At 41.8% G+C, this 14932-nt stretch overlaps 2 protein-coding genes across 2 annotated transcripts; both read right to left on the reverse strand.

Annotated features, from left to right (window-relative positions):
• Positions 1-1261: 1261 nt before the first annotated feature.
• On the reverse strand, positions 1262-5330 carry LOC141015779 (extracellular calcium-sensing receptor-like). The gene is made up of 6 exons (XM_073489967.1): positions 5203-5330; positions 4715-5012; positions 3760-4554; positions 3365-3592; positions 3052-3175; positions 1262-2175 (listed from the first exon to the last, which is right to left on the reverse strand). Exons 1-6 carry the CDS (start codon positions 5289-5291, stop codon positions 1262-1264), a joined length of 2448 nt encoding a protein of 815 aa, XP_073346068.1. The 5' UTR covers positions 5292-5330.
• Positions 5331-8407: 3077 nt separating this feature from the next.
• Positions 8408-12518, reverse strand: LOC141015629 (extracellular calcium-sensing receptor-like). Its single transcript, XM_073489770.1, has 6 exons — positions 12382-12518; positions 11894-12191; positions 10944-11738; positions 10549-10776; positions 10236-10359; positions 8408-9318 (listed from the first exon to the last, which is right to left on the reverse strand). The coding sequence occupies exons 1-6, from the start codon at positions 12468-12470 to the stop codon at positions 8408-8410; spliced, it is 2445 nt and encodes an 814-aa protein (XP_073345871.1). The 5' UTR covers positions 12471-12518.
• Between the last annotated feature and the right edge of the window lie 2414 nt (positions 12519-14932).

Below are 14932 nucleotides of genomic sequence, written 5' to 3' on the forward strand. Positions count from 1 at the left end.
ACACAGTGGAAAATTAGTATCAAGCAAGTCTGGAGTAAAGTAAAGAGATGTCTACTTGACAGTCTGGTGAGCCCCCTAAGGGTCATGGCAAGACATTCCTTAGGACTACTTTTGCAGTACCTCGCAATATGTTTTGCATTCCCTCGCAATACTCGTTTCCTTCTGCTCCTTTTGAGCAACATTATTATGGATCAAGCACATCAAACTCTTAAGCCTCTCCGGGTCTTCTGCTGGTCCTCCGGAGCTGCTCTTCAACCAGCCTGTAGTGTCTACTTTACCTAAGGTAGAGCAGACAGGCTGAGTGGCAGAGCAGCAGTAGGGCAGCCTAACGAGCCCAGCTACTCTCCAGCTGCGACAGCCAAAGTGCCGGTGTATATACCGGTTGGGCAAGGGCTCACAATCTGCTGCATCAGCTCTGCCGCTGGCTTTTATTTACAAACCAACCATGAGAAAACCACAAACATAACCCATTAACACCACTTAACATCCAGTTAGTAAATAGTATGCTAGATAGTTCATTCTTGTCCCTTTTGTGATGTGATTAAACAGTAAATTCATCATGGCCCATGACTCCCTCCCTCCCTCTGGTTAATTCATAAACTGAACTAAGAGAGATCCCTGTGCTGTGTAGCGCCCCTCTCCCAGAGCTTTGGGCAATAGCTTAAGGTGTGCTCCAGTGATCCTCTTCTCTGGCAAAGCAGGCATGCTGGGGTTTCTGCTAGGCTCAGACAGAAGAGGTTGGACAGTCTGGGGAGCACATCATAGATCGACTAGGATCAGGAACTTTATCTGGTGTGGCTCTGCCCTTTTCATTACCTCACAATACTTTTGCGTACCCTCGCAATAGTTTTGCATTACCTCACAATACTTTTGCCACGGGACGAGAGGGAGGAGGATCAGTGGGACCCACGCTCACAGCCTAGTGCCTGATCTAGGCTGTCCTCTTGTGTACACCCCCCTGATTGCTTGGGTAGTCGTGATACAACCAGAGGGAGGGAGGGGGTCAGGGACCATGACGAATGTACTGTAATCACATCACTAGATCCATAATGAGCTGGCTCAGAAGGAACAGAAAGAAACAAGTATCATAAGGGAACAAACATGTATTGCAAGGTGACATAAAACTATTGCAAGGTAATGCAAAGGTGTTTTTTAAAAAATGTCTTGCCATAACCCTTAGCGGGCTGCGTAGGTAAACAAATGATTATGTAATAATTATGATGGAACGAAAATGACTTTGCCATTATATTATTGTCTGTTTTCATCGTAATTTTGGTGCCCCTTTGCCCATCATCTGCTTTTTTGTATTCTTCTCTGGTTTCAGTAAGATAATATAACATTTTGGAATAAAAATGCATATGAGCAGTCCAAAACTTGAAGCCAGAATTGCAAATATCTCCACAGCAACACTGAACTTCCCAGGAGAGCTGACATAAGCTGGGATAAAAGTGATCCATACTGCACAGAATATCAGCATGCTAAAGGTGATAAATTTGGCCTCATTGAAATTATCAGGCAGTTTCCGAGCCAGAAAAGCAAGAATAAAACACAACATGGCCAGAAGTCCAATGTAACCAAGTACAGCCCAAAAGCCTACAGCTGAGCCAAGAGCGCACTCCAAGATAATTTTGTCCTTGAATGTTTTAAAATTCTTAAATGGAAAAGGAGGAGAAATTGTTAACCAGAGGATACATATGATAAGTTGTATAAGAGTGAAACCCAGGACACTGAGTTTCTGCTGTGCAGGCCCAAACCATTTCATCACATCACTACCTGGGAGTGTGGCCCTGAAGGCCATTAATACCACTATTGTTTTCCCCATGACACAAGAGATACAGAGGACAAAGGTGATGCCGAATGCTGTGTGTCGAAGTATGCAGGACCACTCTGAGGGCCGGCCGATGAAGGTCAGAGAACACAGGAAACACAGACTCAAGGAGAAGAGCAGCAGGAAGCTCAGCTCAGAGTTGTTGGCCCTGACAACAGGAGTCTGCCTGTATCTGAAGAAAATGAACGCCACAACAGCAGTCATGCATGTTCCAAATAGAGATGCTGCAGTTAGCAGTGCTCCCATAATCTCTTCATATGAGAGAAACTCTGCCTCCTTCTTTACACAGGCATCTCTTCTCTCATTGGACCAGAACTCAGGGTGGCATTGCACACAGGTGACAGAATCTGAAAAATAATTAAAACAGGTGTTGGACTTGCTCAGTACATTTGTCCTTTGTTGTCTCAAATTCCTTATTTTCTTTGCCTGGAAGACAGACACGATACAATCAAGTACAATTGTTTTATTTCTTAAAGTTTCTCTCTAGACATGTTTTAAACTATGTAAAAATGATCTGCTATGAATAACATTTCTTCTCAACATGGTCTTCCTGCTTGAAAAGTGAAAAAAAAAAAAAAAAAAATCTGAAAAGGGGGTTAACTATTGTCTGTAAAAAACAGTGTACACAGCTACCGTGAATTCACCCATAGTTCTTTAAAGAGCCAGTGTGAAGCTCAAAGTGGGTGGCTCAGCATCTGTCCCTCTGCCCCGGTCCATTAGTTCAATTCACTGCACAGCAAGCCATATTATTTCTCTGATATTTGCCTTAGACATTCTCCAAAGGGCACTGACAGGTCAAGCTGAGTTACTCAAATTAGCTGAGTTGAAGCCACTGGTGAAACCTAGCAGACAGTCCATGGCTAGTTGTCCTTTGAAGTGCCCTGCCCACTGCTGCTGCCGCTAAGTTGGTGTTGATAGAGCAGCAGCGTTATGGCTACTGTTAGAGGATAGTTATCGGAAACATCAGAGAGATTCAGCCAGTCATACCCAGACTCAGATGAGGAGTCTGTTGTCCACCATAATCAGCGACGAGCAGATGTATCAGAATTGTTTTCACATCGGGGCATTGCATTTGCATTTCAAGGTGTGTGGTTAGAGATTTTCATGTCACGTATTGATTTTTGATGTAATGATACTAATTTGCTTAAAAAAACTTCATGAAAAATTTTATGTCAGCATGAAAGTTGTAGATGTTGTTTTGTCTTGAATTTACTATACCATACCTGTAATGTTGCTTATTTCTCCCTCTGCACATCTTAAACAGTCATAGCAGCAGACAGGCTTTCCTTTCTGCAGGACCTTGCGAGTTCCTGGAGGACATTTCTCACTGCAAATTGACAAAGGCACCTGCATGAACAAAATGACAATGAGTAAAATGTATGTGCCTTAACTTTGACAAGGTGTTGCCTTTATAAGGATATTTCATTATTAATTGAAACCACACACTATGATACAGTAACAACGACTTAAAAAATATTCAATATTAACAATTCAAATACAGTTTCAGTAACAACTAGTGATCACATAGTAGCTTGCCTGTGGTGAGTTCTGGGCCCAAAATAAGGACCTATTTTGTAGAGTCAGCTGTTTGTCTGCAGGTAAAGATGCATCATAAAGACCAACTGTGACAAAGTCCACGATGCCATTTTCAGCCGGCTGCCAGTTTATAATTTCATACTTTGCTGCTGGATCTCCGTTCTCATTAAAGTAAACCTCGTCTCCTTCCTTTGTTTTGAACCAAATCTTTTTTATATGCTGTAAAATCTAAGAAGATATGCATCAGTGTAGATCATTGTCCGAGTAACTTTTTTTATAGGTCTACAGTTTCAACAGCTTGATTAATTGACTGCAACAATGTATTTATCATAATATAGACTTTTTTTTTTTTTTTAAAGGAAATACTATGATTTAGTCTTTGGTGTTCAACTCACCGTAAACAGATCTAGCTGCACCTTGTTGTTACATGTTTTATTACAGCTGAGAATATTATGAAGTGCATGGGCCACAGCATACACTCCTTTATAAACATTGTAAAAGATAGGCATGAGTGACATATCAGTGAAGCTGTTTTGCACTCCAGTCACATCTTCATGTCCAGTACATTCTCTCTGATTCCCGTCTGAGGACTTTGATTTCTTGAACTTGCAGCTAAATAATTTTTCCCAAAACTTTGGGAACAATTCATTACTAGATGAATTGAGTGGCGTCACATCTAACATGAACTCTCTCATGCCACTGACATGTGCTTTGGGGATGGACAGGCCTATGGCACCATCCAGAATGTGATGCCTGTCCCTTGCTGCAGTTTCAGAATCAAAGATCCAACCCTCAGTGCCCACCCACTGGTATCCAGTCAAGTTGTGGTAAAAGAACTCGTGCATTAACACATACAACTCCGAGGGGGAGAGGAAAGTGACAATCACCTTTGAGGTGGAAGCCTTGATAATGTCAATTATCTTTTGTATTTTGACTGGTGAATCTGTTCTAAAGAAAGATACAGAGTACTCCAGACAGATGCCCAGCTGCTGGGCAGTTTCTGTGAATGTGGCCATGCCATTATTGCCATAATCATCATTTGATCTTATAGCTCCAACCCAAGTCCAACCAAAGTACTTGACCAACTGGGCCAGGGCTCTGCTCTGGTAGTAGTCACTGGGTATTGTTCTGAGGAATGATGGGTACTTGGTTTTATCACTGAGACAAGCGCAAGTAGCAAAGTGGCTGATCTAAAAGAAGAAAAAAAAGAAAAGAAAAAAATATCCCATGATAAGATACAAAACACTTAAACAGCACAATACAATTATTTTAAAACCTGTTTTGCTATGACCATCCGGCAGAATAATAATCAATTTCCACAAGTATAATTGAATTTCTACCAATACCCACCAGTGGGATATAAAAAGGTCCGATAACAGTAGATATAGCCATGCAAGGAGAAGAAAAAGTCTCTCCCATAATGGCCTGCACTTGGGCAGATCTGGTACATGGTACCTCAGAGGATGCAAATACCATTTCATTACCATTAGCCAAGGCCAGTGCAACCCTCACACCTCTGGCAATTGAGACACAGGCATCGTAGATCTTATATCCCAGAGAGATGTCAGGTAGTAGATCTGTGCTGTTATTAATCTCCTCTATGGCAAAGAGCATAGCCTGGGCAAACTGGAACCCTCTGAAATTCAAACTTCATGTGGACAGTAATAAAAAGTTGAAGGTGCAACCAATTTATCCTTAAAATAGGAACAATAACAATAAATAAAACAAAACATTTGATGGTATTAATTTACACATGAAATACTAACTTTTTGCTTTTCAATATCTGTACTAAATTCTTCTTAGATATTATAATCTATTTTTTTCGTGGTATAATTTACCTGTTGCATTGCAGTGGCAATGGTTTGTGCATGTAGGTATCCTGTCTGTTTTTCCACTTGTTGTGGAAAGAAAAGATTCCTCCTAACATAATGTCTCCATCTTTAAATAACAGAGGATTTGCAGGATCCCCTCTCCTCCTGCAGTCCTCCTCCTTAGTTGAAGAAACAGATGCCACCAACAACAGCTGTAACAGTGCCCAAGTCTTCTCTACCCATCTCTGTGTGGATGTCATACCGTTCACGAGCATCACCTGTGCCATAATGTAAAATCAAAATCTCTCACTGGTCTTTATACATTTTGTAATGCCATGACAAATTAATGATAGAACAGGGATGTTGATCTCTGGGGACCAACAAGGTGGGAGAGGAGGGAGGAGGTTGCGCTTCAGGCCATTTTAAATATCTTAAACGTACAAACGGTCCGGTCCGGCAGCTTTCCTCTGCTTGAGCCTCTCCAGCTCTCTCTTCACCTGCCTGGCTGTGATGTCTTAACATCACATGGCTGGCTGTGATGTTAAGACATCACAGCCAGGCAGGTGAAGAGAGAGCTGGAGAGGCTCAAGCAGAGGAAAGCTGCCGGACCGGACCGTATCAGCCCTCGCGTGTTGAAGGCCTGTGTCAGCCAGCTCTGCGGAGTTCTCCAGCACCACTTCAACCTGAGCCTCCACCTTCAGAGAGTGCCAGTTTGGAAAACATCCTGCCTCGTCCCAGTGCCCAAAAAAGGATATCCTGTGGCACTGGATGACTACAGGCCGATCGCACTGACCTCTCACATCATGAAGGTCATGGAGAGGCTGGTTCTAGCACACCTTAGACCCATAGTGTGCCCATCACAGGACCCCCAACAGTTTGCATATCAGCCTCATGTTGGGGTAGATGATGCAATCATATACTTGCTGCAGGAAGCCTACTCCTCTCTGGACAGACCCAACACCACTGTCCTTGTCATGTTCTTCGACTTCTCCAGCGCCTTCAACACCATCCAGCCCAGGCTGCTGAAGGCCAAACTGGAGAACATGCAAGTGGATTCTCCCCTCGTCACATGGGTTGTTGACTATCTGACGGGCAGACTGCAGTTTGTGAGATTACAGAACTGTGTGTCTGACCATCTGATCAGCAACATCAGCACCCCCCAGGGAACTGTGCTGTCTCCCTTCGTCTTCACCACCTACACTGCAGACTTTAAGTACTGCACTGAGTCGTGTCATCTGCAGAAATTCTCTGATGACACGGCCATTGTGGGGCGTGTGGAGGGCGGGAGGGAGGGTGAGTACAGGGACCTGGTCGGCAATTTGGTTAAGTGGTGTGGGGAGAACCACCTGCAGCTGAATGTGGCGAAGACGAAAGAGATGGTGGTGGACTTCAGGAGAAACACCCATGCCCTGTCCTGTCTGCATTGGTGGGACAGATGTTGACATTGTGGACTCATACAAATATCTGGGTGTAGTGCTGGACAATAAACTGGAGTGGTCTACAAACACGGAGGCAGTCTACAAAAAGGGCCTGAGCCGGCTTAACTTCCTGATGAGGCTCAGGTCCTTTATTGTCTGCAACCTGATGCTCCAGATGTTTTATCAGTCTGTTGTTGCAAGCACCATCTTCTTCGCTGTGGTGTCCTGGGGTGCGATCTATCTATCTATCTATCTATCTATCTATCTATCTATCTACAATGTGTAACTTATGCCACTAGGGGGCTCTCTATCAAAACAAAAGATGTTTGCTGAGTAATCAGCAAAATGAAACGATGCTTCCAATTACAATATATAGCTTCGTGGACCAGTTGAAGAAACCACACAAATCATGCCAAAGGTGTTTTGTCTGTATAAATGTGGATTTTATTCTTTGATCACGATTTAGAAATGGTTGTGATATTGCAAAATGTTATGAAATAAGAATGCCATGATATATAAGTCTTGTGCATATCATGTCCTGAAAGAAGTCACACACAGTGGAAAATTAGTATCAAGCAAGTCTGGAGTAAAGTAAAGAGATGTCTACTTGACAGTCTGGTGAGCCCCCTAAGGGTCATGGCAAGACATTCCTTAGGACTACTTTTGCAGTACCTCGCAATATGTTTTGCATTCCCTCGCAATACTCGTTTCCTTCTGCTCCTTTTGAGCAACATTATTATGGATCAAGCACATCAAACTCTTAAGCCTCTCCGGGTCTTCTGCTGGTCCTCCGGAGCTGCTCTTCAACCAGCCTGTCTACTTTACCTAAGGTAGAGCAGACAGGCTGAGTGGCAGAGCAGCAGTAGGGCAGCCTAACGAGCCCAGCTACTCTCCAGCTGCGACAGCCAAAGTGCCGGTGTATATACTGGTTCGGCAAGGGCTCACAATCTGCCGCATCAGCTCCGCCGCTGGCTTTTATTTACAAACCAACCATGAGAAAACCACAAACATAACCCATTAACACCACTTAACATCCAGTTAGTAAATAGTATGCTAGATAGTTCATTCTTGTCCCTTTTGTGATGTGATTAAACAGTAAATTCATCATGGCCCATGACTCCCTCCCTCCCTCTGGTTACTTCATAAACTGAACTAAGAGAGATCCCTGTGCTGTGTAGCGCCCCTCTCCCAGAGCTTTGGGCAACAGCTTAAGGTGTACTCCAGTGATCCTCTTCTCTGGCAAAGCGGGCATGCTGGGGTTTCTGCTAGGCTCAGACAGAAGAGGTTGGACAGTCTGGGGAGGACATCATAGATCGACTAGGATCAGGAACTATATCTGGTGTGGCTCTGCCCTTTTCATTACCTCACAATACTTTTGCGTACCCTCACAATAGTTTTGCATTACCTCACAATAGTTTTGCCACGGGACGAGAGGGAGGAGGATCAGTGGGACCCACGCTCACAGCCTAGTGCCTGATCTAGGCTGTCCTCTTGTGTACATCGACCCTGATCCCTTGGGTAGTTGCGATACAACCAGAGGGAGGGAGGGGGTCAGGGACCATGACGAATGTACTGTTTAATCACATCACTAGATCCATAATAAGCCGGCTCAGAAGGAACAGAAGGAAACAAGTATCACAAGGGAACAAAAAAGTATTGCGAGGTGACACAAAACTATTGCAAGGTAATGCAAAGGTGTTTTTAAAAAAATGTCTTGCCATGACCCTTAGCGGGCTGCGTAGGTTAACAAATCATTATGTAATAATTATGATGGAACGAAAATGACTTTGCCATTATATTATTTTCCGTTTTCATCATAATTTTGGTGCCCCTTTGCCCATCATGTTCTTTTTTGTATTCTTCTCTGGTTTCAGTAAGATAATATAACATTTTGGAATAAAAATACAAATGAGCAGTCCAAAACTTGAAGCCAGAATAGCAAATATCTCCACAGCAACACTGAACTTCCCAGGAGAGCTGACATACGCTGGGATAAAAGTGATCCATACTGCACAGAATATCAGCATGCTAAAGGTGATAAATTTGGCTTCATTGAAATTATCAGGCAGTTTCCGAGCCAGAAAAGCAAGAATAAAACATAACATGGCCAGAAGTCCAATGTACCCAAGTACAGCCCAAAAGCCTACAGCTGAGCCCAGAGCACACTCTAAGATGATTTTATCCTTGAACTGTTGAAAATTCTTAAATGGAAAAGGAGGAGAAATAGTTAACCAGAGGATACATATGATAACTTGTATAAGAGTGAAACCCAGAACACTGAGTTTCTGCTGTGCAGGCCCAAACCATTTCATCACATCACTACCTGGAAGTGTGGCCCTGAAGGCCATTAACACCACTATTGTTTTTCCCATGACACAAGAGATACAGAGGACAAAGGTGATGCCGAATGCTGTGTGTCGAAGTATGCAGGACCACTCAGAGGGCCGGCCGATGAAGGTCAGAGAACACAGGAAACACAGAGTCAAGGAGAAGAGCAGCAGGAAGCTCAGCTCAGAGTTGTTGGCCCTGACAACAGGAGTCTGTCGGTATCTGAAGAAAATGAACGCCACAACAGCAGTCATGCATGTTCCAAATAGAGAAGCTGCAGTTAGCAGTGCTCCCATAATCTCTTCATATGAGAGAAACTCTGCTTCCTTCTTTCCACAGGCATCTCTTCTCTCATTGGACCAGAACTCGGGGTGGCATTGCACACAGGTAACAGAATCTGAAAAATAATTAAAACAGGTGTTGGACTTGCTCAGTACATTTGTCCTTTGTTGTCTCAAATTCCTTATTTTCTTTGCCTGCAAGACAGACACGATACAATCAAGTACAATTGTTTTATTTCTTAAAGTTCCCCTCTAGACATGTTTTAAACTATGTAAAAATGATCTGCTATGAATAACATTTCTTCTCAACATGGTTTTCCTGCTTGAAAAGTGAAAAAAAAAAAAAAAAAAAACTCTGAAAAGGGGGTTAACTATTGTCTGTAAAATAGTGTACACAGCTACCGTGAATTCACCCATAGTTCTTTAAAAAAACAGTGTGAAGCTCAAAGTGGGTGGCTCAGCATCTGTCCCTCTGCCCCGGTCTGTTAGTTCAATTCACTGCACAGCAAGCCATATTGTTTGTCTGATATTTGCCTTAGAAATTCTCCAAAGGGCACCGACAGGTCAAGCTGAGTGAATCAAATTAGCTGAGTTGAAGCCACTGGTGAAACCTAGCAGACAGTCCGTGGCTAGTTGTCCTTTGAAGTGCCCTGCCCACTGCTGCTGCCGCTAAGTTGGTGTTGATAGAGCAGCCGCGTTATGGCTACTGTTAGAGGATAGTTATCAGAAACATCAGAGAGATTCAGCCAGTCAGTCTGTTGTCCACCATAATCGGTGACAAGCAGATGTATCAGAAATGTTTTCACATCGGGGCATTGCATTTGCATTTCAAGGTTAATCCCTGGAAATCCATGACTGTGTATATAGTTTTGCTGCTGTTTCAGACTCATGTATCAGTATTTATTTAGTGTGGTTAGTTATTTATGTCATTATTGATTTTTGATGTAATGATACTAATTTGCTTAAAAAAACGTTTTGTGTGAGCATGAAAGTTGTAGATGTTGTTTTGTCTTTAATTACTACTATACCATACCTGTAATGTTGCTTATTTCTCCCTCTGCACATCTTAAACAGTCATAGCAGCAGACAGGCTTTCCTTTCTGCAGGACCTTGCGAGTTCCTGGGGGACATTTCTCACTGCAAATTGACAAAGGCACCTGCATGAACAAAATGACAATGAGTAAAATGTATGTGCCTTAACTTTGACAAGGTGTTGCCTTTACAAGGATATTTTATTATTAATTGAAACCACACACTATGATACAGTAACAACGACTTAAAAAATATTCAATATTAACAATTCAAATACAGTTTCAGTAACAACTAGTGATCACATAGTAGCTTGCCTGTGGTGAGTTCTGGGCCCAAAATAAGGACCTATTTTGCAGTTTCAGCTTTTTGTCTGCAGGTAAAGATGCATCATAAAGACCAACTGTGACAAAGTCCACAATGCCATTTTCAGCTGGCTGCCAGTTTATAATTTCATACTTTGCTGCTGGATCTCCGTTCTCATTAAAGTAAACCTCATCTCCTTCCTTTGTTTTGAACCGAATCTTTTTTATGTGCTGTAAAATCTAAGAAGATATGCATCAGTGTAGATCATTGTCAGAGTAACTTTTTTATAGGTCTACTGTCTCAACAGCTTGATTAATGGACTGCAACAACGTATTCATCATAATATACACCATTAAATATTTTTTTAAAGGAAATACTATGATTTAGTCTTTGGTGTTCAACTCACCGTAAACAGATCCAGCTGCACCTTGTTGTTACATGTTTTATTACAGCTGAGAATATTATGAAGTGCATGGGCCACAGCATACACTCCTTTATAAACATTGTAAAAGATCGGCATGAGTGACATATCAGTGAAGCTGTTTTGCACTCGTGTCACATCTTCATGTCCAGTACATTCTCTCTGATTCCCGTCTGAGGACTTTGATTTCTTGAACTTGCAGCTAAATAATTTTTCCCAAAACTTTGTAAACAATTCATTACTAGATGAATTGAGTGGCGTCACATCTAAAATGAACTCTCTCATGCCACTGACATGTGCTTTGGGGATGGACAGGCCTATGGCACCATCCAGAATGTGATGCCTGTCCCTTGCTGCAGTTTCAGAATCAAAGATCCAGGCCTCAGTGCCCACCCACTGGTACCCAGTCAAGTTGTGGTAAAAGAACTCGTGCATTAACACATACAACTCCGAGGGGGAGAGGAAAGTGACAATCACCTTTGAGGTGGAAGCCTTGATAATGTCAATTATCTTTTGTATTTTGTCTGGTGGATCTGTTCTAAAGAAAGATACAGAGTACTCCAGACAGATGCCAAGTTGCTGGGCAGTTTCTGTGAATGTGGCCATGCCATTATTGCCATAACCATCATTTGATCTTATAGCTCCAACCCAAGTCCAACCAAAGTACTTGACCAACTGGGCCAGGGCTCTGCTCTGGTAGTAGTCACTGGGTATTGTCCTGAGGAAGGATGGGTACTTGGTTTTATCACTGAGACAAGCACAAGTAGCGTAGTGGCTGATCTAAAAGAAAAATAAATTATATCCTATAATAGATATATAAACGATTTAGACAGCAAACTACAATTTGTTTATAACAACTTTTTGGTATGGTCTGGATGTATTAAAAAATAACAATTTTACACCAATGTCGTTTCATTTTTACCAATTTTACCCACCAGTGGGATATGAAAGGGTCCAATAACAGTAGATATTGCCATGCTAGGAGAAGAAAAGGTCTCTCCCATAATGGCCTGCACTTGGGCAGATCTGGTACATGGTACCTCAGAGGGTGCAAATACCATTTCATTACCATTAGCCAAGGCCAGTGCAACCCTCACACCTCTGGCAATTGAGACACAGGCATCGTAGATCTTATATCCCAGAGAGATGTCAGGTAGTAGATCTGTGCTGTTATTAATCTCCTCTATGGCAAAGAGCATAGCCTGGGCCAACTGAAACCCTCTGAACTTCAAACTTCATGTGGACAGTAATAAAAAGTTGAAGGTGCAACCAATTTATCCATAAAATAGGAACGATAACAGTAAATAAAACAAAACATTTGATGGTATTTATTCACACATGAAATACTAACTTTTTGCTTTTCAATATCTGTACTAAATTCTTCTTAGATATTATAATCTATTTTTTTCATGGTATAATTTACCTGTTGCATTGCAGTGGCAATGGTTTGTGCATGTAGGTATCCTGTCTGTTTTTCCACTTGTTGTGGAAAGAAAAGATTCCTCCCAACATAATGTCTCCATCTTTAGATAGCAGAGGATTTGCAGGATCCCCTCTCCTCCTGCAGTCCTGCTCAGTTGAAGAAACAGAAACAGATGCCACCAACAACAGCTGTAACAGTGCCCAAGTCTTCTCTACCCATCTCTGTGTGGATGTCATACCGTTCAAGACCATCACCTGTGCCATTATGTAAAATCAAAATCTCCCACTGGTCTTTATACCTTTTGTAATGCCATAAAAATGAATGGTAGAACAGGGATATTTGATCTCTGGGACCAACAAGGTGGGAGAGGAGGGAGGCACTTTAGCCTATTTTAAATGTCTTAAACGTACAATGTGCAACTTATGCCACTAGGGGGCTCTCTATCAAAACAAAAGATGTTTGCTGAGTAATCACTGTTACAGAGGCTGTGTCCGAAATCACTCACTCATTCCCTACTACCTAGTCACTACATAGGGAGTCCAACATAGTGGACTATATAGGGAGCTCATCGGCAGAAAGAAAAAAGCACTTTCAGACACCACTCTAATTACTACTTAATTACGTCACTGCTGTCGCACAGTTGAAACGTCATACATCAACGCCGGTTGTGGTCTATCCATAATAAATACTTAAATATATATTAAAATGAGTATTTAAAAAGTATACCGTTAATATTGAGTCAAAACACAAGCATTTTAATGTACATCCCGATTATATTTATATTTAAAATATATATACTATGTACATGTATGTGTATATATACACACCATTTTCGCGTCACGTCTTTTGTCTCTTTTTTATCTCTTTTATCTTGTACCGTGCGATCAAAGAGCAATAGTTAGACCGCATTTACCTCACAATTGCATACGAGTCTCAGAGCTCCCCAAAATGCCACCAAACATAAATTTATCTGTGTTCTTACTCACCATCATCCAGATGATTTTGATCAGAAGGAGAAGAGGAATACAACAAACAAGACGAATAACAGTGAGATTTGCGGCTCTTGCTAATCTAGCAAGACAGCGTCAGATTGTAAGTATAAAGATTAAGGATATTACATTTATACAAGACATCTAAATCATTAATGTATTGTCAGTGTCAATAATTCACTCGTATTGTCAGACTACACCCCCTCCTGTGGAAACAGACATGGCACAACTTTGTTCTTGAATCAGATTAGATAGATGGATAAATAGATAGATACTTTATTCACTCCTTAGGGGAAATTCATGTGTCCAGTAGCTCATAAAAACATACATGAATAAAAAAGTTAAAAAATAGCTCATAAAAACACACACGAATAATGCGTTTGTCCGCCATTTTTCTCTCAGCGCAATGCATGATGGTAAATATTGCTTGGTTAGTGACCATCGGTTGTACACTACTTTTCGCGATGCCTTGTGCGATACTTTGAGTCCACTATATAGGGTATATAATTCCCACAAGACATCCAGACAGCACTACAAAATGTCATACTCACTATGTAGTGCACTATATAGGGAGTAGTGAGTGATTTCGGACACAGCCAGAGTGTTTGATTAGTAACCCATGTCTCTCCTCCCCATGCTAATACAGTAATAGAGAAATATGTACTACGTACATTTGCATACTTCTGTAATTGTCTGAAATGTGATATTTACATAATATTATCCCGTGCAAAAATAAAAGATGCTTCCAATTACAATATATACCTTCGTGGACCAGTTGAAGAAACCACACAAATCATGCCAAAGGTGTTTTGTCTGTATAAATGTGGATTTTATTCTTTGATCACGATTTAGAAACTGTTGTCATATTGCAAAATGTTATGAAATAAGAATGCCATGATATATAAGTCTTGTGCATATCATGTCCTGAAAGAAGTCACACACAGTGGAAAATTAGTATCAAGCAAGTCTGGAGTAAAGTAAAGAGATGTCTACTTGACAGTCTGGTGAGCCCCCTAAGGGTCATGGCAAGACATTCCTTAGGACTACTTTTGCAGTACCTCGCAATGTGTTTTGCATTCCCTCACAATACTCGTTTCCTTCTGTTCCTTTTGAGCAACATTATTATGGATCAAGCACATCAAACTCTTAAGCCTCTCCGGGTCTTCTGCTGGTCCTCCGGAGCCGCTCTTCAACCAGCCTGTCTACTTTACCTAAGGTAGAGCAGACAGGCTGAGTGGTAGAGCAGCAGTAGGGCAGCCTAACGAGCCCAGCTACTCTCCAGCTGCGACAGCCAAAGTGCCGGTGTATATACCGGTTGGGCAAGGGCTCACAATCTGCCGCATCAGCTCCGCCGCTGGCTTTTATTTACAAACCAACCATGAGAAAACCACAAACATAACCCATTAACACCACTTAACATCCAGTTAGGAAATAGTATGCTAGATAGTTCATTCTTGTCCCTTTTGTGATGTGATTAAACAGTAAATTCATCATGGCCCATGACTCCCTCCCTCCCTCTGGTTACTTCATAAACTGAACTAAGAGAGATCCCTGTGCTGTGT

The sequence above is a fragment of the Pagrus major genome, chromosome 2 (assembly GCF_040436345.1).
Source record: "Pagrus major chromosome 2, Pma_NU_1.0".
Lineage (NCBI taxonomy): Eukaryota > Metazoa > Chordata > Actinopteri > Spariformes > Sparidae > Pagrus > Pagrus major.

What these genes read in the sequence shown, in the direction of transcription:
- LOC141015629 (XM_073489770.1), bottom strand. Translation starts at nt 12,470, where the DNA reads ATGTTGGGAGGAATCTTTTCTTTCCACAACAAGTGGAAAAACAGACAG. An exon ending in TTGCCACTGCAATGCAACAG is followed by an intron (nt 12,192 to 12,381) that starts GTAAATTATACC and finishes GTCCACATGAAG; the next exon opens with TTTGAAGTTCAGAGGGTTTC. An exon ending in GACCCTTTCATATCCCACTG is followed by an intron (nt 11,739 to 11,893) that starts GTGGGTAAAATT and finishes TTTTTCTTTTAG; the next exon opens with ATCAGCCACTACGCTACTTG.
- LOC141015779 (XM_073489967.1), bottom strand. Translation starts at nt 5,291, where the DNA reads ATGTTAGGAGGAATCTTTTCTTTCCACAACAAGTGGAAAAACAGACAG. An exon ending in GGGCCCAGAACTCACCACAG is followed by an intron (nt 3,176 to 3,364) that starts GCAAGCTACTAT and finishes TTGTTCATGCAG; the next exon opens with GTGCCTTTGTCAATTTGCAG. An exon ending in AGAAATAAGCAACATTACAG is followed by an intron (nt 2,176 to 3,051) that starts GTATGGTATAGT and finishes ATTATTTTTCAG; the next exon opens with ATTCTGTCACCTGTGTGCAA.